Source organism: Anguilla rostrata, chromosome 12 (assembly GCF_018555375.3).
Source record: "Anguilla rostrata isolate EN2019 chromosome 12, ASM1855537v3, whole genome shotgun sequence".
Classification (NCBI taxonomy): domain Eukaryota; kingdom Metazoa; phylum Chordata; class Actinopteri; order Anguilliformes; family Anguillidae; genus Anguilla; species Anguilla rostrata.
Window position 1 is genome coordinate 15,074,383 of NC_057944.1, and position 26,193 is coordinate 15,100,575.

The 26,193-nt window shown below is 49.2% G+C and overlaps 1 protein-coding gene across 1 annotated transcript; it reads left to right on the top strand.

Moving 5' to 3' along the window:
* On the top strand, positions 1–26,166 carry cbl (Cbl proto-oncogene, E3 ubiquitin protein ligase). The gene is made up of 15 exons (XM_064302948.1): positions 1–830; positions 6,653–6,900; positions 11,265–11,411; positions 11,900–12,056; positions 12,494–12,615; positions 13,119–13,256; positions 13,750–13,837; positions 13,930–14,061; positions 14,253–14,465; positions 14,648–14,779; positions 17,438–17,809; positions 18,905–19,095; positions 19,191–19,297; positions 20,085–20,282; positions 20,670–26,166. Exons 1-15 carry the CDS (start codon positions 687–689, stop codon positions 20,948–20,950), a joined length of 2,670 nt encoding a protein of 889 aa, XP_064159018.1. The 5' UTR covers positions 1–686; the 3' UTR covers positions 20,951–26,166.
* The last annotated feature ends 27 nt before the right edge of the window (positions 26,167–26,193 follow it).

Genomic DNA, 26,193 nt, shown 5'->3' on the forward strand with positions numbered 1-26,193 from the left:
TTCAAAAGCGGAAAGGGTTGCACAGGAAGAGCTTGGGCCGAGCACACGGGAGGGGGAGATTGAAGGCGGTGTTTATTTTTCCTAATTTATTTATGTACTCTTCTTCGTAATAGCTTTTTAGTATTTTATGCATCTTTCTCCTGTCTTTCCTATGTCGATGGAGGCAGCTCTGGTTTTGCTTCCTCTACCTCCGCTTGGCTTGCTAGGCGTCATCATGCTAGGAAGCTAGCGGTAGCTAACTCCTCACAGAAACTTCCCGTCATAGGGGCACAAACCGACGGGGAAAGCTAACGACATAGCAGTCGATGATAAAATCACATCCTCTCCTCGCGAAGGATAAAAAGCCTGATTCAGGACAAAGAAACGCTGCATCTGTTCATTTCCGGAGTCCTAGACGGCTGATCATTTCAATTTGAGATAGCTAGCCTAGCCTGCGAGTCCTTTCTGTTGGCGCTGCAGCTTGTGCAGCGCCGTTAACGGTTCCAATTATTGGTAACTACGGGGATTTAATGGGTCCTTTACTTCCTTAGTACCACCCCCCGGCGGACCCTCGCTCGAATATTCCTCGGGCGCTGTCCATATCGGGGGGTGCCCGGTCAAAGAGTCATTCTGCCCGGGGAAGGAAGGTTGACCCTCTCCAACCCCGGTGGACGCTCCGACCGGCGTTAGCACCGGGGAGCCCTAATATGGCAGGAAATTTAAAGAAAGGAGGGGGGTTGATCGGGATGATGAAAGCTTTTCAGCCGCACCATCACCACTTGCATGCACATCATCAACCAGGAGCCGTGGATAAGAAGACAGTGGAAAAATGCTGGAAACTCATGGACAAGGTGAGTGACATTATCCTGCTAACGTTAGTGAAGTAGGTAGCTAGCCATCCAACAGAATCGGACCATGCACTGTGGTGCTAGCTAGCTTATGATATCGGTTTATATTGTGGCAGTTTGCTAGCGTTAGCAAGATTGCTATCTTGCTTGGCCCTGCGGAAATACAGGGTGCTTCCCCTCTCTATGGTGACCTCTATTCTGGACACTTCAGCCAGTGGCTATCCATCATCATGCTGAACGGAACAGTCTATTGTAATCGACTTGGGGGGAAAGTGATTAAGTCTATAAAAATACCTAAGGCTACTTAGCCAGCAATATGGTTACATTTTAGCTGGCCATAGCTGTCAAAATAATTATCAAGTATACATTCACGTCTCAATTTCTGTTGGGTACGTTCAGCTACGGTCAAGCGAATTGAGAAGAACCAGCTGTCAGTTGAGCAGCTAACGTTACGTTAGCTGAACAACCACTACCAGAACATTGTTGGTGTTACGTTTGATGATGTATCTAGCTTACTAACTTTTATGTCAAAGTGCATTTCAGTGGTTTTCTGGTTAGCAGTTCTATCAACGTGCACGATTTTATTGCTAGCTGCTTATTTGCACTTACGTGACTATGGTTCCAAGCTAGCTAGCTAGCTAACAAGTTCATTAACGGCCTGGCTGGAAGTTTGATCAAGTTAACTGCTAGCCAAAACCTAATAAATGCTAAGCCATCATTGGAAAACGCAGTTAGACCGAGTCTGGTTTGTATTTCGTCATTTGTGTGGAGTCACTGTGCTGTCAGCGAACTGAAATTTGAATCTAAATTTGAGTATGCCATATCTGGCACTGGTATTGCACGTCTCATTTCAAACAATTTCCCTATTTTGACTCTGCCAGAACCATCTGTAGATTGTAAGTAAACTACACATAAAGCCTGTCGTTGTTTTGGTGATTTATGGGTTATGTGACAAGTGCATGCAAATAAATTTTGTTAATACCATTGTTGTTAGTATTGAGTGTTTTTTTTTTTTTTTTTTTGCTATTTCAAATATGACTGAGCTTCCTAAAAAGCATTTTAAAAATCTTAATTTTTTACAATATGTGTGTTTGGTTAAAAACATTTTAATGCAGATATTCATAGGATGAATAAGTAATTTCTAGAATAATTCGAGAATTTCATTCCACATTTTTCAAATCAAATTTTTTTATTGACCCATTTCACAACCATTTTGCTATATATATATATTCGTCTCCTGATATTGGCAGAGATGCTGCTGAATTGAGTAACGTGGAATTGCTGTTGGACATGGAAGTGAATGAAAGGCTTTCTGGTGGCAGGAGGAACAGTGCTGCATTTAGAGCTCCTCTCATTTTCGTGGAAAATGTGGTTGCCTGGCACTGACCCCCTTCCTATGAGAGAAAGACATACAGACGTTCATACACACACACACACGCGCACACCACTAGCCATAAATGTGCATAACCAGTTTTTTTTAGAATAAACCTACTTCCCAACTCCCGCACAGAATGCTACACTGTATGAACACCCTGCTTTTTCACTGCTGTTCTGGTGCATTGCTTTACCTCTGACCGGCACATACACACTGCTTTACCACTGACCAGCACATACGCACTGCTTTACCACTGATTGGCATGTACACGCTACTTTACCACTGACCAGCACGTACACACTGCAGAACTTGCATGTGAGTGAGCAACCTGAGGGAGGAACTATGTTTCAGTGTAGGCAGCCCAAACTGCAGTTCACATCATGCATCTAAATAAAGGCCATTCAGCCTGAAAAGGTTTAGCTAAATTTAGTCCTTCTGGGGCTGGCATGGAGTGTGCGAGTGTGCGTCCAAAGGGGTGTTTCTGCTCATGCCAGGATGCAGGCTTATACCTGTACAGATGTGTCATTTTTGATAGTACCAGCCTGGGATGAGTGCACTTCAGCTCAGGTGAGATGAGGCAGAGGTGGCCTATTTTGCATTAGCTGATGTGGGGCTGCTTTAGGCGGTCCTCTACAGAGGTTCCGATGCCTGCAGGTGTCCATTCATCCGTACATGTACCGGGACTTTTACTTTAAACGAATTTGCTTCCCAGATTAAACAGCCATTTCCATGGTGCCCTTGCTGAAATGCTTGATGGGAATTGTATTACAGAGCCAAATTGGTTTTGCTGAGCACAACAGAATTTTAAAAGGGTTCGATTTATAACATGTGAATTCAGCTGGTATTGATTACAGCCACAATAAACAGAAAAAAAATGCATGTAGACACGGACACACACAATTACTCGTCTTCATTTCAGAAATTGCAATTTCATTATCGTCTTGTAAAGTGTCACAAATAATTCAGTTTTCAGGTGCATTGCATTCAATGATTAGGCTATGGTGTATTATTTATTTATTCATTCGTATTTAATCTTTGATCTGTGACTTTGTAAAGGTCACCCTAGAGCAAGAAAAGGGGCGTTTTTCCAGAAAAATCCTCCTGAGCACGAGTAAGATGTGGTAATCATGTGCGGCACCTGAAAAGATAGCAGTTGTAAACAAACCCACACACCTGCAGTTCCCTTACCCCTGTACTCGCAGGCCCATCTGAACACTAAACCACACAAACAGGAAAAGTACAGCGGCTGAAACTGTGCTTTCCCGGGCCGGGAGTATTTCTGTGCATCATTATAGCTTACCTTTTCATTGCCAGCTTAATAGCTGAGTGCACAATAAAACCGAGAGAGCTTCCGATCTGGCAGTGCCCCCCCCCCCCCCCGCATCAAACGTAGGCCTCTCGCAGAAACATCATCCCTGGAATATACGCGCGGCCCGGACTGCGGACAGGAAGGAACCGCAGCCTCTGCTCAATCCACATCCTCCCTGTGTAAAACTATAGCCATCACATCCCCTGTCAGGATACTCATTACCTGTGCACTCACCTGCCTGTGAAGTGCTTGTGTTGGTCCCTTCCTCCAGGGCTGTCCCTGGCTCTAAACAGGGCTTAGGCGGTGGCTTCGCGTGACAGCGACTGTGGTCAGCACGGCTTTACCGCCACCGTGAACTCGAACGCTTCGCCACCCCGTGTTCAGCTACATCTAGAATGCAGAGTTGTGGTCTTCAAAGACACCACCACAATGCATTGAGATGTAGGCTATAAAAAATTAAACACATGACAAAAAAAATAAAAAAAATTAAACATTAAGAACAATTTTAATATTGAAGGGTTACATTTCTTAAGTCCTAGAATTGTGGGGTGAGGGGGAGGGGGTATAGCTTATAGCTACTGAAAGATTATCACATTGTATTTGGAGTTGCAATATCTTGAAATGCATTTTGTTTTTGTCACTCTGAGCTTAGGGTACAATATGAATTAACCTTTTAATGAATTAACTTATTGAATCCACACATGTCATCTTAATTTATTTGTTATTTTTATACATTCACTCAAAGAATGGTTGCACCACATTAAAGTCTTCAACATTGAAGGCTTTTCACTATTTTATTTCCAGTTTAATGTGTACATATAGGCAAAACAGTATAGGTTAATGATAATACAGTCACGTCTACTTAATTTCATTGCAGATTATCACATAATTCATATATTGGCACGAAATTGCCAAATCCTGAAACATTTTGCTTTCATTGTAAAGAGATTGCGTATTTGCATAAATCATTATTGCGCCTTTCGGATATTTTGTGGAATTATGTCCATTTACATCACATAATGATCTATAAATATGCATTAAAATTTGGCAGATGCAGCGTAAATAAACCAACAATTGCCCTATAGAAGCAGAAAACAGCTGAAATTTACGGCAGGCGGTTTCTGTTGAAAATCACGCTGATGGCAGACGCCTGAGCGGCACGCACGGTGGCCAGCTCTCTGTTTACCGTCTCATTCTTTCATGCAATTTAGCGGATTCTGCCAAAGTTCATTTAGTGTGTCTAAGATTGCATGTAAACTTGAATGCAGTCAAAACTTGGTGTCATTCACGACCGAATTGTACCAGTAAATTCATGGACCATTTCTAATGGTTTTACAGGTGTTTTTTTTAATAGTATAAATAGTAATCTGTAGTGTACCTGTGACATACCTGTGCTGTCCTGGTCATCTGCTGTACTGTACTTGTGATCTCCTCATTAGTACAGGTGGATGTCCTGACCTGCATGTTGTTAAAACTCATTTTACTGTTGAGTTTCTGAACACCATTGCACCTCTTATGGAGCTGTGCAGTATTATATTTCATATTTTAATTGTGCCATTGTAATGTCTTTTTTATTATTAAAATGCCTCTGAATATCTCTTATGTTGTGCCTAATAAAGTGTGGTTCTGTGTGGTGTGGGAGGTCTCTGGGTAACCAGCCGCATAATTCCCCCCCTGCAAACCTTACTGATGTTGGTAAATGCTTATCTGGCACCCAGATTTATCATTGCAGCCACGTCCTTGCATGCTCTGGTACCCACACATGCTCTGATACTGCCACAGATTGCAGTGTAACATCCTGCTGACTGTAATGACATCGCACCTGCCGGTTCAGTTTTGCATTTTATCCTTCCAGGCTGCATGAGAACTATCAAATGGGCCAACAGGCCTGTAATATCTAGACTGAAGGGTTTCGCAAACAGGAAGTGGCCGTGAGACCTGCTTTTATGCACGTCTGTGTGCCTTTGTGTTTCTCTCACTGTATTTAAAGGCACACTCTCCTCTAATTTCACATTTTATATCCGTTTTTATTTTTATATCTCCATTTGCTCCCTGACCATTGATGAAAAGGAATTCCAAGGTTGACTCTGGTTTTTCAGTGAGCCCTGTCAGCTTGTTTTGCTTCGCTGTACTTGTGCTCCTTCACCTCTGCCACTGCAGTAGCTAGCTATCTAACGTTCCCCTAAAACCTGACCCCAGCCCATAGCCTCTGTAGCCACACCCACCCCTCTCCACACAGAAAACGGCGTCGCACCCAGAAATGTCCCGAACACATTTTAGAAGATTAAATGCAGGCAGAGGAACACTGATTTGGCTAGTTTTAACAAAGACAGAGATTGCCAGTGCAACATGGATATGACTGAGAATAGTTAATTTTTAGTAAAGGTAAAAATCCTGCATAGTATGCCTTTAATACTTACATCAGTGCTGCACTTTGTGTCATTGTAAAAATTTAGCAGTACACTGAGTAAATGATAAATTTATCAATGAATGTGCCATTTTTGGTGAGTCATTTGGTTGGATCATGCTGATGCGTTAAAGCAAGTGACTACTGGTCAGCGCTGTTTCCACTTAGATACAATGGGGAAGTTGCGTGTTTCCATGGCGACAGCAGCCTGGTTGTGAATCGCAGCAGGAGTGACCCGAGGGGAAAGCAGGAGGTTTAAAGGAGAAGGAGCTGACACAGCCCTGAGACATGAGCCCAGATACTCCCCCCCCCCCCCCCCAAACCTGCAGGAGGGGGAGGGACAGGGATCAGATTCCTTTATTCTCCCCGCAACTGACTCTGTTACCAAATCTGCAGTCACCGTCACGACCTGAGCAGCTCCCTGTTACCCCCCCTTCCCCCATGTCGTGTCACACTCCCGCTGCATTTGACCGTTTTGGACAGAAAGCTATTGAGTTGGGAATTTACATAAAACTTGAATAATTGGGCGAATTATAATTTAATGTCAAGCCTGTTGTTGTCATGTATAGAGGTGCCCAAGCTTAATGTTATCATATATACAGGCTGAATGCACAAACAGCGGGTTTGGCACTGCTGAGGCTAAATGGTGTTACCTGAAGGTTAGCACACCTGAAGCTAAATGGTGTTACCTGAAGGTTTGGCACTTCTGAAAGTCAATGCTTTTCTCCCTGCAGGTGGTGCGGCTCTGCCAGAACCCTAAGCTGGCACTGAAGAACAGCCCTCCCTACATCCTGGACCTGCTGCCCGACACCTACCAGCACCTGCGCACCATCCTGTCCCGCTACGAGGGGAAGATGGAAGCGCTCGGCGACAATGAGTACTTCCGCGTCGTCATGGAGAACCTGACCAAGAAGACCAAGCAGACCATCAGCCTGTTCAAAGAGGGCAAGGAGCGCATGTATGAGGAGAACTCTCAGCCCAGGTAAGACTTGACCCTGTCCGTGGAGCCTGGGCGCCATTCAGCCCACGGAAGTCACACTCACTGTCATTTGGCCCACCGGTAGGCCAGTGCACTATTGTAACTTAAGATCACTGTTGGGGTATGTACTGTAGTACATGGGTGTATCTTGGCTTTGGTGAAGGGTACATATTGGCTTTAACACGTGGCCTTATTTACATTGGCTGTAGTGCACGGTTTTGTGAATGAAGCAAAAGTAGGCCTGCCGTTTGTCAAGGCAACACTGAAACATGGATGACCAGAGGACGTGTGGGACACAGCCATGGCGATTTCCCATCTGTCTGTCTGTCCGTCCGGAGGGGGCAGTTCACACTGTGAAGGGCAGCGTGTGGGCAGAGGAAGCGGAAGCTCTCTGCTCTGGGTCCAGTGAAACCCGGCGCTCGGGACCTGCCCGTCTTATCTCTGCTGTATTTGTTCCTGCTCTTTTACTTCCTGCTGTGTCTGAATTCACACGCGGCTCTGAACCTCAGCACAGTGGCCTTCAGTTCTGAAATGCAAATGTCCCGCTCCGACCCTTCTGCAGGTATTTCAGCTAAAGGTCGCGATGATGGTATCGGCCCCGCTACTGCAGCTCCTGAGAGCAGCAGCGCTGGGCTGATGCTAATGCTTCCTGGCAGCGCAGCAGGGCTCTGAGCTAGCATGCTTTCCAAAGGGCCCGTGCGCTCCCAGGTTAACAAACGTAGGAGCACGCTAATGCATCCCAATCAGTAGATGTGCTCCTGACTCGTTTTTCCAGTTAGCACGCGTAAGCTCTCTGGAGCGAATGCTCCTAAAATGGGGGCAGTGTAGAGCCCTGCGCCGAGCGCCCGCTGGGCCCCGCGCAGGGAGCGGACGAGTGCGTGAGTCACAGTCCGAGAGCGGGACCCCGTCCGGTGGCGATGCCGAGCGAGCTCGTGATCCAGAGCGACGCACAGTCACACTCGGCCCGTCACGTTCACAGAGCGCTTTGTCTTCCTCTTTCAGACGGGCGACCGCTTTGAGAGGAGTTCCTGTTTTACTGTAGCTCACGCTCGTTTTACTGTAGCTCACGCTCGTAGCTCTGTGTTCTTCGGCTACGCCCACGTGAGGTACTCACGTCCCCGCTTTCTGTACCGAGCAGAATCCAGGCGATCCGGAACGTTCCGTCGCACGAACCTGCCGATCGGGCATCTTGTTCGTCACCCTTTCTCTGTTTTCACGGTGACACGGGCTAAGGGACCGAAACTCCGCCTTCCTAAAAACTCTCCAACCCCCCCACCCCCACCCCCCCTCCCAACAGGTGGCCTTCCCTCCCACACTCTGGACCCCCTGCGTTCGGTCGCATTGCTGAGTCTGACCCCTTTTCTCTGTTCTCACGGTCTGATGACGAGCAGGCGGAAGCGGTACCGGGGGCGTCAGAATGGAAGCGAGAGCGCAGCGGCCGGGCTCCCTCACCCCTAAATTACAGTTCCTCCGTTTCGTGGTTTAGGGTTTTGACTAACAGCGCTCCGTCTGTGTGTCCGTTTATGGAGAAGGCGTGTTGAGCTGTCCTCCGTGTCCGGCCGAACTGGTGCTGTTTTTTGGCGTTTTTTTAAAAAGCAGGTCTCCCTCGGAGACGAGCGCGGCTGCTCGAGCCCCCGCCGCAAGCTGTGTGCAAGTCATCCTGTCAGTCACTGAGGGAGGCTCCTCCCTCTCCGTGGGCCTCTGCAGAGTTACGGCTGTGGTCTTATCTGATGTGCCGCGCTGATTCACATCCTCGCTCCCAGCCCTGGGAAAAACCCACCGTCAGAAATCGGGAATTTATCAGAACGTCTGATACCTCATCTAGAGAGAAATGATATTTCACAAAAGCAGAGTCGCTGCATTGGTCCGTCTGTACCGCGTAGTATTATTATAAGGTTTTTAGTCACAGGGTATGTGGCCATCTGCGTGTGTGTGTTGGTTTGCGTGAAGGTTTGGCTAAGAGGTATGTAATAAGGGAAAGAAACAAATGAAACGTGTGTGACCATGTAGGCGTGTTCGCCTGCTTTGTTTTCCCGGTGTGTCTGACTGGGTGTCGGTTTGATTGTTCCGGTGATGCAGCGCTTTGCTTTGCAGGACGGAGTGAAGGGAGTGAAGAGTAGAGCTGGCACTGATGGCATTTGCTGATGCTCGCTGCTTGTCTCTCTTCAGACACTCGCTGTGATACGCACACTCATACTTACACACTCACACACTACAAACTCACACTGAAGCTCTGAGAGACCCACTCACATACTTTCCAATGCATGCGTTTACTTACAGATTCACACAAAATCACATAAACAGATGATGTGTGCTGAGTTAGACAGTAACAAACGGCAAACGTACGTGTGCGTGTGTGACTGGTAGAAGTCCAGCTCTGAGCGTGTACTCCACTCAAAACCAGACAGGAAACTCTGCCGTCTGATAATGTCCGGACTGGCCAGGAAGCGTTTGATGTGGTTGGCAGTATTTGGAGGGAAGTGGCTTTCATTGCCTGTCAGATTTTAAAATCAAACTATGAAATGCTGTGGGATTAGCCAATCATAAAAGAGGATTAATGCATAAGTGGATGAGGACAATCCATGACATCCAAGGCTTGCTGTGCAGAAAGGAAATGCTGAATCCTCGCACTTTAAGGATTATATTTGCCCTAGGAATTAACGGGGAGAAGATGAACAGAAGCACTAGCCTCCATCTATCTGTCTGTCTGTCTCGTTCTCCCACTCTCTCTTTCTCTTCTCCCCTCCTCTGTCTCTCCCCCTTTCTATCTCTCTCTCTCCCTTCTCCCCCCTCTCTATCTCTCTCTCTCCCTCCCCCTCTCTCTCTCTCTCTCCCCTCTCCTGCTCCCTCCCTCTCCCTCTCTCCCCCTTCCCCTCGCTCCCCCCTCCCCCCCCCCCCCCCCCTCTCTCTCTGTGGGTTGAAACGGCCCTTTCTCTGGCCGAGTGGACGGTAGAGCCAGCTGCGTCGCTCTCTCCCTGCATGTCAATTCCCCGCCGGACGGCCTGGACAATCTCCCACTGTGCTGCCCTGAGAAACGGCCCTTCTCTCCCGCCCCTCCCCCACCGCCCCTGTCGCCGCGCTAGAATGTGCTGCAGCATGTCGTGTGAGTGAGTGAGTGAGTGAGTATATGAGAGTGTATGAGTGAGTGAGTGAGTATATGAGAGTGTGTGAGTATATGAGAGTGTATGAGTGAGAGAGTCATTCTGATGGTTACGAGTGAGTGGAAGGTACCCAGCAGCAGCTCTGCAGTGCAGTGGGAAATGACAGCATGGAGGACACAGCTGTTTTGTACAGTGAGGAGCGCTGGGTTTCAGGGTCATTAGTGTAGTGGCTGATCAGTTGCCTGATATAAAACATGGGCAATTAGCGGGTCTTGCTTCCGTTCTGAATTAGCTGCAGTGATTATCTCTTATGTATGCTGACAGAAAGAGCACTTGTCCAGCGTTCGGCCTTTAGGGCACTCCTCAGAACTGCAACGCTTGCAGAGTTTTGTGTGCCTCTCTCCCTGATACTGACATTTGCTGTGGTGACATGGTGTATTGATACGCTATGAATGTGTACAGAAAATGGACTGTACACAAAAACACTGAAAAATTGTTATTTAAAATTGTCATGCAGTGTGCACGGTGCTACATTTACACCCCGTTAGGTGCATGACACTTAAACACAACTGCACTCTGATACACTATATGTATCTGTACATATTTATATACACACATATATATATATATATATATATATATGTATATATATATATAGCTGGACACCCCTAGGTCTGCTTCTGTTTTTCATGGTTTGGGTTCGGCCCCTTCGTTCCAGTGAAGGCAAATCTTAATGCTACAGCATACAATCACATTCTAGACGATTCTTTGTTTCCCCAACAGTTTGGGGAAGGCCCTTTCCTGTTTCAGCTTAACAATGCCCCCGAGCACACAGCGAGGTCCATATTTAAATGGTTTTGTTGAGAACGAGGTGGACTAGCTTACATAGAGCCCGGACCTCAGCTTCATTCAACACCTTTGGGATTCATTGGAAAGCCAACTGGGAGCCAGGCCTAATCACCCAAACAGTGCCCGACTTCACTGATGTTCTCCTGGCTGAATGGAAGCAAATCCATGCAGCAATACTTCATCATCTAGTCTAAAGCCTTCTCTGAAGAGTGGATGTTGTTATATCAGCAGGTAGACCAACTCCATTTTATTGCCCATCATTTTGGATGAGATGTTGGAGGTCAGGTGTCCACATACTTTTGGCCTTGTAGTGTACCTGCTCACACACCTGGAGCGTGGCGGTATTTTAATGAAGTGAATGGTGACTGTCCGCCTGACCGTCTCTGTGTTTCTCATCTGTCTGTCTGCTGTGCTCAGGAGGAACCTGACGAAGCTGTCGTTGATATTCAGCCACATGCTAGCCGAGCTCAAAGCCATATTTCCCAACGGCCTGTTCCAAGGAGACAACTTCCGGATCACCAAAGCGGACGCCGCTGAGTTCTGGAGGAGATCGTTTGGGGACAAGTGAGTTATTTCTCGTTCAGACGTGCTGCTGACACCGTTTCTCACTGATTGATGTGGTTCAGCTCATAAAAACTGTCCTGGGTACCATTGAACAGATTTGGGTCTGAATAGCTGGTTGGGTCAAGGTTTAGAGGATTTCAGTCATGATTATGTCATTGGCCTGGTATGACCCGTGCCAGAGTTCACAGCTGTAGGACTCAATGAGTCTCATTATGCCAGGGGCGTCGGGCGGGGTTAATTCCTCCCAGAGATGTTCCAGGCACCCAGTGGCTACTTGCCAACAGTGAAGAATACACCTCTTCTCCAGCCTGAGCTAGGTCTCCTGTAGTACTGTGTGGCCTGCATTGTGTGAAATGTTCCCTGGCTTGTGGGCGGGAGGACTGGAGGAGTTGGCGCTGGGAGTGGGCAGTTTGTTTGGGAGTGTAAGTGGGTGGGGTTTAAGTGTGAGAGCGTGTGGTATGTAAATGTGGAAATGTCCCTCCCCACAGGACCATTGTTCCGTGGAAAGTGTTCCGTCAGGCGCTGCACGAGTTTCACCCAATCAGCTCGGGCCTGGAGGCCATGGCCCTCAAGTCCACCATCGACCTCACCTGCAACGACCACATCTCCGTCTTCGAGTTCGACATCTTCACCAGGCTCTTCCAGGTACACCTCGAGCGCAGCTCTTACAGACTGCATGTCTGATTGGTCCAGAATACACTGTGCATGTCTGATTGGTCCAGAGAGGGTAACAGTCGAACCCTACATGCAGTTCACATTCCCTGCTGATGTTGATGTCTACACGGAGCTCCATGTTTAGCGTTTAGTTTGCTGCTTCTGTTTGTGAAATGCTGTGTTTGGTCTGTTTAACATCCTCAAGGATTTTTATCCCACTCACTCTTTAAAAGTGGGGGGGGGGGGGTGTTTTCTTGTACAAGCAGAATCTTGGGGAGTCTGACTAGCCCCATTCCCCAACAATCACAGTCACCTATAAAGCTCTTGTTCATTCGTCATGCTTGACCATGCCGTACCCTGCACGCAGGCATGCTGCCTCCTGTGATACTCACTGTGCTTGCGGGGGCATTGTTGTGCGTTTCCTGCAGCCGTGGTCGTCCCTGCTGCGTAACTGGAACAGCCTGGCGGTCACACACCCAGGGTACATGGCCTTCCTCACGTATGACGAGGTCAAAGCGCGCCTGCAGAAGTTCATCCACAAGCCTGGCAGGTGAGAGAGGCCTTGCTCAGCCAATCGACACTCCTGCACACGCCCCGCCCACCGCACCACGCCCCTCCCACCGCACCACGCCCCACTCCACCGCTCCACGCCCCTCCCACCGCGTCCACGCCCCTCCCACCGCACCACGCCCCTGCCTCCACGTCCACGCCCCTCCCACCGCACCACGCCCCTCCCACCACGTCCACGCCCCTCCCACCGTATCACGCCCCTCCCACCACATCCACGCCCCTCCCACCGTACCACGCCCCTCCCACCACTCCACGCCCCTCCCACCGACCACGCCCCTCCCACCACGTCCACGCCCCTCCCACCGCACCACGCCCCTCCCACCGTACCACGCCCCTCCCACCGTACCACGCCCCTCCCACCGCACCACGCCCCTCCCACCGCACAGTTGAGGAACGGCACGCACTTGCACACTCCCGGCGTGCCACTCTCGTGGCACTGATGCGGTGTTTACCTGTTCTCCTGACCTCTGACCTCTTGCGCAGCTACATCTTCAGGCTCAGCTGCACGCGGCTGGGCCAGTGGGCCATCGGCTACGTCACCGCCGACGGGAACATCCTGCAGACCATCCCGCACAACAAACCGCTGTTCCAAGCGCTCATCGACGGATTTCGGGAAGGATTGTGAGTCTCCACTTCCCAAACAACTCTTCTGCTAATGTTCAGCTCGGCTGAAATAAATCATTCACAACTCATGTCCACGTGCTCTACAGTGTTACAGTCTTAACTTATTAAATGTAAGAATTTTTTTTCTTGTTCTAGTAATACATGTTACACATTTGAAGATACTGGACGCACCTATGTTGGCTGATAACCGTAAAGTGTTTAAAGAAATATATTTTGATGTCTGATGAAAGTTTAGATTTGACATTAAAATTTAAGTACGAGCAACATTGTTTACCACAAGTTTTATTCTTTTGTTCTTTTGTCTCCCAGTTCTTACTGCTTTATTTATTTTTTTATTTTCTATGGGGCAACAGTATCAAGTGTAATGAGTTTGCGGCTACAGCTATACACTAACTCATCATAGCTAGTGGACCAGTTGGTACAGAACCATTTGAACTGCTTAGCATGGCACAGAATGGGCTTCCTGTCTAATGTTGCTGTCTGTCTGTAGCTACCTGTTCCCGGACGGACGGACGCAGAACCCGGACCTCACTGGGCTGTGTGAGCCGTCCCCTCAGGACCATATCAAAGTCACGCAGGTGAGACTGTCACCCCTCACACCTGCAGCTGTCCTCCACTATACCCCTCAACACGCGCTCATCCGTCCGCCTGTTTGTCCATCTGTCCCCAGGAGCAATACGAGCTGTACTGTGAGATGGGCTCCACCTTCCAGCTGTGCAAGATCTGTGCGGAGAACGATAAGGATGTGAAGATTGAGCCGTGTGGTCACCTGATGTGCACCTCCTGCCTCACCGCCTGGCAGGTCAGAGCACTGCCCTCCAAACCGCGCCCACCCAGACTCGCCTCCAAACCACACCCACACTTGCCCGCCTCCAAACCAGTACCCACCCAGCCCTGCTTAAAAACCGCTCTTGTGTTTGCAGCTGTACTCACACCCCTGCTCTCTCTCTCCGCTCCCCTCTCTCTCTCTCTCTCTCTCTCTCTCTCTGTCAGGAGTCGGAGGGTCAGGGCTGTCCGTTCTGTCGCTGTGAGATCAAAGGCACAGAGCCTATAGTGGTGGACCCTTTTGACCCGAAGGACAACAGCGGGGGCCTGTATGGCGGCTGCAGAGGCATGTTTGGGGCGGAAGCGCCCTCCCCCAGCGATGACGATGACGACCGGCTGGACGATCCCCACCTCATGATGAGCAAGCTCGCGTGTGCCAAGGTGAGCGAATCCACACACACACACCCACACACACCCACACACACCCGTCTGCTGTCGCACTGCTCATACACACTCACTCTAAATTAAATATTCTGCCCAAAAGAAAGGCCAGCGTGATAGGAATGGGCAGTGAAGTTAGGTTGATGGGTGGAGTCAGTGGCGGTGCTGTTGGTGACCCGCAGGTGGAGCGGCCCCCCTCGCCCATGTCCATGGCTCCCCAGGCATCTCTCCCTCCTGTGCCACCACGCCTCGACCTGCTGCAGCACCGGCCCCCAAACCCCCCCGGAGCCTCCAGTCCAGGGGCCACAACCAAGGCAAGCACCTGCCCTGCACCTATATTGCACCTGCACTGCACCCGTATTACGCCTGCCCTGCACCTATATTACACCTGCACTGCACCCGTATTACGCCTGCCCTGCACCTATATTGCACCTGCACTGCACCCGTATTACGCCTGCCCTGCACCTATATTACACCTGCACTGCACCCGTATTACGCCTGCACTGCACCTATATTACACCTGCACTGCACCCGTATTACGCCTGCCCTGCACCTATATTACACCTGCACTGCACCCGTATTACGCCTGCACTGCACCTATATTACACCTGCACTGCACCCGTATTACGCCTGCACTGCACCTATATTACACCTGCACTGCACCTGCACTACACCCGTATTACGCCTGCACTGCACCTATATTACACCGGCACTGCACCTGCACTACACCCGTATTACGCCTGCACTGCACCTATATTACACCGGCACTGCACCTGCACTACAGCCGTATTACGCCTGCCCTGCACCTATATTACACCTGCACTGCACCTGCACTACAGCCGTATTACGCCTGCCCTGCACCTATATTACACCTGCACTGCACCCGTATTACGCCTGCACTGCACCTATATTACACCTGCACTGCACCTGCACTACAGCCGTATTACGCCTGCCCTGCACCTATATTACACCTGCACTGCACCCGTATTACGCCTGCACTGCACCTATATTACACCTGCACTGCACCTGCACTACACCCGTATTACGCCTGCACTGCACCTATATTACACCGGCACTGCACCTGCACTACACCCGTATTACGCCTGCACTGCACCTATATTACACCTGCACTACACCCGTATTACGCCTGCACTGCACCTATATTACACCGGCACTGCACCTGCACTACACCCGTATTACGCCTGCACTGCACCTATATTACACCTGCACTACACCCGTATTACGCCTGCACTGCACCTATATTACACCGGCACTGCACCTGCACTACACCCGTATTACGCCTGCACTGCACCTATATTACACCTGCACTGCACCTGCACTACAGCCGTATTACGCCTGCCCTGCACCTATATTACACCTGCACTGCACCTGCACTACAGCTGTATTACGCCTGCCCTGCACCTATATTACACCTGCACTGCACCTGCACTACAGCCGTATTACGCCTGCCCTGCACCTATATTACACCTGCACTGCACCTGCACTACAGCCGTATTACGCCTGCCCTGCACCTATATTACACCTGCACTGCACCCGTATTACGCCTGCACTGCACCTATATTACACCTGCACTGCACCTGCACTACAGCCGTATTACGCCTGCCCTGCACCTATATTACACCTGCACTGCACCCGTATTACGCCTGCACTGCACCTATATTACACCTGCACTGCACCTGCACTACACCCGTATTACGCCTGCACTGCACCTATATTACACCGGCACTGCACCTGCACTACACCCGTATTACGCCTGCACTGCACCTATATTACACCTGCACTACACCCGTATTACGCCTGCACTGCACCTATATTACACCGGCACTGCACCTGCACTACACCGTATTACGCCTGCACTGCACCTATATTACACCTGCACTACACCCGTATTACGCCTGCACTGCACCTATATTACACCGGCACTGCACCTGCACTACACCCGTATTACGCCTGCACTGCACCTATATTACACCGGCACTGCACCTGCACTACACCCGTATTACGCCTGCACTGCACCTATATTACACCTGCACTACACCCGTATTACGCCTGCACTGCACCTATATTACACCGGCACTGCACCTGCACTACACCCGTATTACGCCTGCACTGCACCTATATTACACCGCACTGCACCTGCACTACACCCGTATTACGCCTGCACTGCACCTATATTACACCTGCACTACACCCGTATTACGCCTGCACTGCACCTATATTGCACCTGCACTACACCCGTATTACGCCTGCACTGCACCTATATTACACCGGCACTGCACCTGCACTACACCCGTATTACGCCTGCACTGCACCTATATTACACCGGCACTGCACCTGCACTACACCCGTATTACGCCTGCACTGCACCTATATTACACCTGCACTACACCCATATTACACCTGTATTATACCTGTACTGCACCCGTATTACGCCTGCACTACACCTGCCCTGCACCTATATTACACCTATATTACACCTGTATTATACCTGTACTGCACCTATATTACGCCTGTACTACCCCTGCACTACAGCGAGGTCCATATATAGTAGAAATGTTTTTGTTGAGAACAGTGTGGAAGAACTTGACTGACCTGCACAGAGCCCTGACCTCAACTGCATCTAACACCTTTGAGAAAGCCAACTGCAAGCCAGGCCTACTCACCCAATCAGTGCCTGGCCTCCCTAATGCTCTTCTGGCTGAATGGAAGCAAATCACTGCGGAAACATCTTGTATAAAGTCTTCCCAGAAAAGTGGAGGTTGTTATAGCAGCAAAGGGTGGACCAACTCCACATTAATGCTGTTAATGTTTGGTGAGATTTTGGATTTCAGGTGTCCACATACTTTTGTCCATGTAGTGTATAAGGCTGTGCATTAAAGTGTCTAACTTTGTTATGGTTGGTACGTGATTGTGTGGTCAGACTGATTACTGTGAGTGCTTCTGTCCGACAGGTCGCCGCGCACCACAAAGATAAGCCCCTCCCCCTGCCCCCAGCCCTGCGGGACCTGCCCCCGCCCCCTCCCCCTGACCGCCCCCACACCGCCGGGCCTGAGGCGCGGCTGCAGAGACGGCCCCTCCCCAGCACCCCCGGGGACAAGCCCCCACCGGCCCCGCCCAATCGGGGCCTGGCGGACTGGAACCCCCGCCCCGTGCCCAAAGCCCCCACGCAGCCCCCCTGCCTGTCCAACCGCCACTCCCTCCCCCTCGCCCTTCCCTCAGCGCTGGACGGACGGACGGACGCGCAGCGAAACAGCAGCCTCAGTCTGGACCAACCGTCGGTGAGCAAAGATTATCAGACGCTCTTTTACTTCATCACCATCATCGTCATCCTCAAACTGCCCAATAAGGATGCAGTTCGGCTATGAATGCCATTCATGCAGACTGCTCTATTGGAGCTTAATGATGTTTACGTTCTCAAATATCATCGCTAGTGTAGTTTTTTTTTTTTGGTTGTATTTGGATTGCCGTGTGGTGTTTGTGTCTTGTATTTAGATCCCAAAGCTTTGTTTGTGTGTTGTTTATTGTAGAGTTTGCATGCTGTATTTTCATTATTGTGTTGTTGTTATGTGTGTTCTTTGGTGATTGTGTGATGTGTGTGTAGTTGTGTGCATTGTTTTATTGTGTGTGTTTTTGTTGTAGTTTGATTGGTGTGTGTTTGTGTGCTGATGTTTGATGTTGTCAGGGTTTGTGTTAGTGTGTAGTTAGATATTGACATCAAATTTGTAGCTTTCCTGGCTATGCTTGCTGTCCTCACGCTTGGGCCGAGGTGTGGGAGTCATGAGTATGCCGTAAAGTGAGTTTCTCAGCCTATATATCTGCTCATGGCGCCATGTATGTGTGTTTGTGTGTGCTTGTGGTCTTGTTTGTGTGTTTATGTGTAGTGTTTGTGCGTTGAAGTTGTGCGTCTGTGTGCTATGTATGCTGTTCGTCTGTGTGGTCTCTATTTGCGCATGTTCTGTTGTGTGTGTTGTGTGCATAATCTGTTGTGTGTGTGCAATCTGTGTGGTTGTGTGCGTACGTGTGTGCGTGCATATCGTGTGTGTGTGTGTCGTCTGTTGTTGTGTGCATCTGTGTGTGTGTGTGCATATCTGTGTGTGTGTGTGCATATCTGTGTGTGTGCATATCTGTGTGTGTGTGTGTGCGTACCTGTGTGTGTGCGTGCATATCTGTGTGTGTGGTTCTGTGTGTGTGTGCGTATCTGTGTCGTGCGTATCGTGTGTGTGTGTGTGTGCACATATCTGTGTGTGTGCGTGTATCTGTGTGTGTGTGTGTGCGTGTATGTGTGTGTGCACATATCTGTGTGTGTGCGTGTATCTGTGTGTGTGCGTGTATCTGTGTGTGTGCGTGTATCTGTGTGTGTGCGTGTATGTGTGTGTGTGCATATCTGTGTGTGTGAGGAGGCGATGCGTCTCCCCCAGTCTAACACGGCGCTCCTCTCCGTGGGCAGGCCTCTCCCGGCTCTCAAACAGCTGGCAGGGGAGGACGCACACGAGAGTGAGGAGGAGTCCGAGTACATGACCCCCTCCTCCCGCCCCGCCCTGCCCCCTATGGGAGCCAGCGGAGGGGACGCCGTCCCCCGACCCCCCCAGGCCAGCGCCCTCAGCTCGCGGTGAGAACTGCTCCCTCTTCGCTCCGCTCCATGCTCCCCTGTGGGCTGGTCATGCTGATGCTGGATGAGTGCTGATGGTTCTCTCCCTGCTGCAGGGCTGTACTCAGCGATGTGGACGATGGCCAGCAGATGTATGAGGCCATGTACAACATCCACTCCCAGGGCCTCACTGCCACACTGCCTCACCAAGCCCGAGAGTCCGGTACTTTCGTTATATACACCACCTGCTTCTACACCACATCACTGCTGCTTTTATACCACATCATTACTGCTTCTACACCACATCACTGCTGCTTTTATACCACATCACTGCTGCTTCTACACCACCTCATCACTGCTTCTACACCACATCACTACTGCTTCTACACCACCTCATCACTGCTTCTACACCACATCACTACTGCTTCTACACCACCTCATCACTGCTTCTACACCACATCACTGCTGCTTCTACACCACCTCATCACTGCTTCTACACCACATCACCGCTGCTTCTACACCACATCACTACTGCTTCTACACCACATCACCGCTGCTTCTACACCACATCACCGCTGCTTCTACACCACCTCATCACTGCTTCTACAACACATCACTGCTGCTTGTACACATCACTGCTCTTTCTATACCACATCATTACTGCTTCTACAACACATCACTACTGCTTCTACACCGCATCACTGCTTCTACACCACATCACTGCTGCTTCTGCAACACATCACTACTGCTTCTACACCACATCACTGCTTCTACACCACCTCAACGCTGCTTAAACGCCTCCTCAACGCTGCTTCTACACCACATCACTGCTTCTACACCACCTCAACGCTGCTTCTACACCACATCACTGCTTCTACACCACCTCAACGCTGCTTGTACGCCTCCTCAACGCTGCTTCTACACCACATCACTGCTCTAGTTTTAGTTGAGCTCTTTGTCTGCTCTACTGAAGGTAGATGTGCTGAACCCCTCTGTGCGTGTACCCCCAGATTACTCAGAGCTACCCCCTATGGCCAGCAGCAACGGGCCGCGGGAGCCCCGCAGCGAGGAGGAGGAGGAGAACGGCTACGACATCCCCAAAGCGCTGGTGCCCGCGCTGACCTCACGGCGCACGCTCTCCGAAATCTCTGCTGCGTCCGCATCCTTCAGCAGGGTTTCCGTGGAAACCGAGCTCACTGCAGGATCCTGTGAGTACCTACTGCGCCCCCACATCTGGACCCCTGTACCCCCCCCCCCAATTCCTAAACCCTGAATTATCCCCTGTAGTACCTACCTCCAGTGTAAACTTCCCCTCTGACTGTGTGTCTCCATGTCCCTCTATTTTAAGGCTGACCACAGTTTGTGGGTGTTGGGGTGTTGAGTGCAGTCTTTAATGCTTTAGGGCATTATGGCACTCCCCTGTATTGCAAAGTTTTCGGAGTTTTGATACAGATACAGACATGCGCCGTTTGAAAGTATCGATCAATGAGTGAAATGGTGTAATAATACGCTGTAAGCATCATACCCCTGGAGCATGACAGCATTTTTATAGTGAGCAAGTGAGTGAGTGGCCTTTTCTCTCTGTCTCCTATCAGCCTTCGCTGAATCCAGTGAAGCCCCTGAACGGCCACCCAAACCCCTGCCACGGCGAATCAACTCGGACCGTCGGCCCAGCCCTGTGCCTCCCGCGGGGGGCGGGGCCGGGGGCGGGGCCAACCCTCAGATCAGCACCGAGATCGAGCACCTGATGAGCCAAGGCTACTCCTACCAGGACATCCAGAAGGCCCTGATGATCGCGCAGAACAACCTGGAGATGGCCAAGAACATCCTGCGCGAGTTCGTCTCCATCCCGTCCACCGCCCACATTCTCACATAGCCACCCCTGCGCCGACCGGGCGCCACCTAGGGGGCGTCTCCTGGCTCTCTCACCAGCCATTGGCCGGGTCACAACAGCCCTGCCCCCCGTCAGGAGGCCAAGCAGTAGACGACGAGCAGGAAGCTTGGCTGCTTGTGAGGCCTTCTCACGGCATCGCAAACTACACCTCACAGATGCGTGTGTACATATAAGCGCTCGTTACGGACATATATATTTACCTGAATGCGTATGTATTCCCTCAGAGCCAACAGTGAGGATGCCCTGGGCCCCAGTGCCCCCTGCAGGTGCTGCTGTGGAACAGAGAGGATTGTGGGGATTGTAGTGCAGGGCGGCCTGTGACGCGGGGGCTTCGGTACTTGTGTAGCATTTGTGTAGCGTGGTGTAAGAGCTGTGAGCCTGGCCCATAGCAGGGTGTGTGTGCAGTGCTGCAGTCATCCTCCTCTCCTTCCCTTCAGCTTACAGGGAGCAGCTAGCGGCCTTCAGCCCACAGGCTACGTGTCTCCTCTTCACTCGGCATCGTGGGACTGTCAGGGACTTAGTTGCCTGTTTTGATTTACTCTGACCATTCGGCACCGCCCTTTAACCAGCCAGTCGGTGTTTTGCCGTGTTTACACTACAGTGCAATGCATTCGGCCGGCCAAGCAGTGAGTCTCTCAACCCCTGGCCACCAGCATCGCCCTCATGAAGCTCTGTGACCCAACCCCCTGCTGACCTGAGATCAGTCGGTCCGGTTTTCGCCCTTCGGCCAGGGGTGGGTTAAGGGTTCTGGAGGCTGATCCTGGATCTGTCGTCGAGCCTCCGGGGCACGGCTTTGGTGGGCCGCGCGCGTCTGTGGGAGGGGTTGGCCACGCCTGGTCCAGTCTGGCCCCGCCCCCTCCCCCCCTCCCTCTTGCTCTTTCCGCCTCCCACTGCGCTCTCCTCTCCGGTCTGTCGGACCTTGCCTGGATCTGCGCATTAACCCTTTCCCCTCCGTGTCTTTATCCTTCCTGAACTAATGAATGTGGACTTAACATGATGATTTACCACACTTTTTAACTCTGGTTGTTTTTTCTAAGCTGTAACTGTTAACAGACTGAGGGAACGTGGACGTGTGTAAATGAGTGGGGGGGGGGGAGCTCAGTGTAATGAAAACTTTGTTGGGGATGACTTTAATAATATGTTGTTATTATTGTTATTATTATTAATAATAAATCAGAAGTGCTTTACTGCTGCTACTATTGTTAGTGCTAAACAATTAAGCCTTAAATGTACATTTGTGAATATTGTGGTTTAATGTTTTTAAAGTGACAGTATCCGGTTTTTTTTTCCTTCTTTTGTAATGTAGCATACTTGAAAATATAAGTGGCTTGTGAGAGCTGAGCGATGCCAGCCGACTCGTTCTCGCATTTTGGCGACTGCAGAGCACCACAGGGTCATAACCGTGTACGGCTGTCCAGTTTCTGAAGAAGCCAGAAGTTTGGTGCGCCCTGAACTTTCGGTCTCATTGCCCGTCTTTTGAAGTGGAGTGGCAGGCTGCGGAGGTGGGTGGTGGTGCAGCAGACCGTACGGTTACAGGCGGTTGGAACGTGACCGTACGGTTAGACTGCTGGAACGTGACCGTACGGTTACAGACGGTTGGAACGTGACCGTACGGTTACAGACGGTTGGAACGTGACCGTACGATTACAGACGGTTGGAACGTGACCGTACGGTTACAGGCGGTTGGAACGTGACCATATGGTTACAGACGGTTGGAACGTGACTGTACGGTTAGACGGGTGGAATGTGACTGTACGGTTAGACTGCTGGAACGTGACCGTACGGTTACAGACGGTTGGAACGTGACCGTACGGTTACAGACGGTTGGAACGTGACCGTACGATTACAGACGGTTGGAACGTGACCGTACGGTTACAGGCGGTTGGAACGTGACCGTACGGTTACAGACGGTTGGAATGTGACTGTACGGTTAGACTGTTGGAACCTGACCGTACGGTTACAGACGGGTGGAACGTGACCGTACGGTTACAGGCGGGTGGAACGTGACTGTACGGTTAGACGGTTGGAACGTGACCGTAGGTTACAGGCGGTTGGAACGTGACCGTATGGTTACAGACGGTTGGAACGTGACCGTATGGTTACAGGCGGTTGGAACGTGACCGTACGGTTACAGACGGTTGGAATGTGACTGTACGGTTAGACTGTTGGAACCTGACCGTACGGTTACAGGCGGTTGGAACGTGATCGTACGGTTACAGGCGGTTGGAACGTGACCGTACGGTTACAGACGGTTGGAACGTGACCGTACGGTTACAGGCGGTTGGAACGTGATCGTACGGTTACAGGCGGTCTAAACGTGCTCATACGGTTGCAGGCGTGCTGGGCTCATTGCTCTTCTTCGGTTGCTCGCGGGTAATGATTGTTGAAACGGCAAATGAAGTGAAAGAGTATTTCATTATAAACGTGTGATGTTTTACTGCATACTTTGAAGAAGGGCAGTAAAACTTGTGGAACTCCGCAGATATACCTCCCTCGACATCGGCAGCAAAGACTGTCCGAGTCTTTTTTCCTATTGTGGTACAGAAAAATCAAGAGTCACATTGTGTGTTCTGTTCTGACTTAACACCTCATCATTAACAGTGCTTATCATTAATGCTGCACATCCTTAACACTGCTCGCTATAAACGCTTCTGATCTGTAATACTGCATGTCACGAACAGTGCTTATCTTTAACAGTGCTCATCAGTAAAACTGCACATCATTAATAGTGCATGCCATGAACACTACTCATCTTTAACACTGCATGTCATTAACACTGCACATCCGTAACAGAAAAGCTTCTAATCTGTAGCGCTGCGTGTCATAAACACTGCACATCCTTAACACAAACGCTTCTGATCTGTAAGCACTGCATGTCATTAACACTGCACATCCTTAACAGAAACGCTTCTAATCTGTAGCGCTGCGTGTCATAAACACTGCACATCCTTAACACAAACGCTTCTGATCTGTAGCACTGCATGTCATTAACACTGCGCGTCACTAACACCGTTTATCTTTAACACTGCTCATCTACTGCTCACAGAACACAGATCATCTTATGATGAAAGTTTACACGGCTCATTGGTCTAGATTGCGCTCTCAAGATTACATTACATCCACCGGGCGGCTAATAATAATAATAATACTCAAACTTTAGTCTGCTCATTGCTTAATAGCTGAATTGTGTAGTCATAAAAACGACACTGAATACTCCTGCCTGTGTTTGTGAGCATAAAAACATATTTCAGAGGCAGGTGTTCTTTCTTAAATTATTCTGCTTTAATTGCCCGATGTGCCACATACAGCAGTTCCCTACACATTGTCCTGTGATGTCTGACAGGGCAGCGCTGCCTTAAAGTCGCTTTGGTTTCATCGTGAAGAGAAATGGTTCGTGTGAAAGATTTAAGGTGATGCGCAGAAATGTCGGTTTATTTTTAAAAAGAGATTAAAACGGGCCACGTTCTGCTCCATTAGTCTTGCGTGTGTCTTCATCGCCTCCTTTTAATGAGCAGTTTCTCGTCGCTTTTCGTTTCTGTTTATCGAACTAGGCTTAATTTCAGATCGGACATTTTGACTGCACCCCATGAAGTATGACTGGTCTCTGACTACTGTTCTCGACTGTAAAAATGCTTGTCAGTATAAGATTTCCAGTAAATGTGTATGTATGTACAGTATATATACTTTATGCTCAGCGTACCAATGTGCTAAGATACTGTCACTTTAAAACTCGGTGTGTAAAATGTTACTGACCTGTATAGTACATGGGAATGCCAGTGTTTATGTTGCATTCCTTCATATGTCAGTTTAATTTAAAATTTTTTTTTTTTTGCAAAGTTTTGTTTACTTGTGTGAAAAATGCTGTGAAAAGGCTTTTCCCATTGGATATAAACAGTCTCCTCGTATTCCACCCCTCAGAAATCTAACTTTCCCGATCTCTCTCTGTCCCAGCCTACCTGTGCAGTCTGTGGAGATGTCTTCATGCTGTATTTGCAGAAAGTGATTTCCTATTTCACCACCAGAGGGAGTACTTTCCCCATGTTGCCATGTTACAGGTTTGATTTTGTGTTCTTGCGGTCACATTGTGAATAGATCAGTGTTCATGTTTAAAGCAGAAAGCAGTGGCAACAAGGCCAACTGGCAGACATGATGCAGGCTGGTTCGGTAAACTCCCGTTTGTCCCCACTGCATCAAAAACTCATTTCCTCCTTCGTTGAACAGCCAAATACGTTAGGAAACAAGTGGAACTGAAAAAAGAGCTCCTAAGAGGAGACTTTACCATGTTTGATTTGTATGAATAAATTATTAAGAATAAACTCTTTATTGCTGCATGAATGTAGATTTAGTGACAGAACTACATTAAATTGGTGCAGAACCCTGTAACAGTGGCTACCGCAGAATGGCCGTTAAGTTTTTACCAGTGCTTCCAGTAGTATCTGTGACACGTTAGGGAAGCAGCTGTGGTACAGTAGGCCTGAACTGTTCTAATATGTCTTCAGTTACCGATAGCGACAGGTTGGTATCATGGGGAGTTCTTCCTCTCGGTCTTCACGATTTCCTTTGGTTCTTCTTTCTGAGGCAGGCTTTGTACAGTGTGTGTGCTCTCAAATAGCAGTGACGCAACCAGCCGCGCAGATTTAGGCTGTGCGACACACTGCGCGCGAGTTTGCGTGTGTGCGCGTGCGCATGTCTGTGTATGTTCAAACTATTTATTTTTAAAAAGCTATAGCCGGCCAACTTTGGATCCATTTTTGACAGGACAGGATGTGAGCATTTTAATGTAGAAGCATTTGATTTGCAATTATGGTAATTGCTATCGTTCTTTAGATAAACAAAATATCAATTATATATCAGTGTTAACTATCTACGGAGGTTTATCCAATGGCATAATAGGTCCGGTAATATAAAACTAAATGTGTGAAATGTATAAAAATCAGGATTTTATCCTCTGCGGTCTGTAAAAAAGAAGAAAAAAAGAAACAGAAAGCAAACCGATACGAAGTTTCCACCAGGAGACCACGTCTTCATTAAGAGCAGCACAATTTATTTTTTACATATTTTTTCATTAATGTGTAGAAATAAATACTAATGTTATTTATTAATTTCCGATGCTGTACTTCAGTCCCAGATCTGCATAAAGATAAATTAATTTTCCTTCTGGAATTTATGCATCCACCATTAAAGCAATTTTAAATAAACCTTCATTGTTTTGTTTACATTGCCTG

Excerpts from the sequence above, each read along its gene's own strand:
- cbl (XM_064302948.1), top strand. The coding sequence starts at position 687 with ATGGCAGGAAATTTAAAGAAAGGAGGGGGGTTGATCGGGATGATGAAA. Across the intron at positions 14,062-14,252 it reads CCTGCCTCACCGCCTGGCAG|GAGTCGGAGGGTCAGGGCTG; the intron begins GTCAGAGCACTG and ends TCTCTCTGTCAG. Across the intron at positions 20,283-20,669 it reads CGAGCTCACTGCAGGATCCT|CCTTCGCTGAATCCAGTGAA; the intron begins GTGAGTACCTAC and ends GTCTCCTATCAG.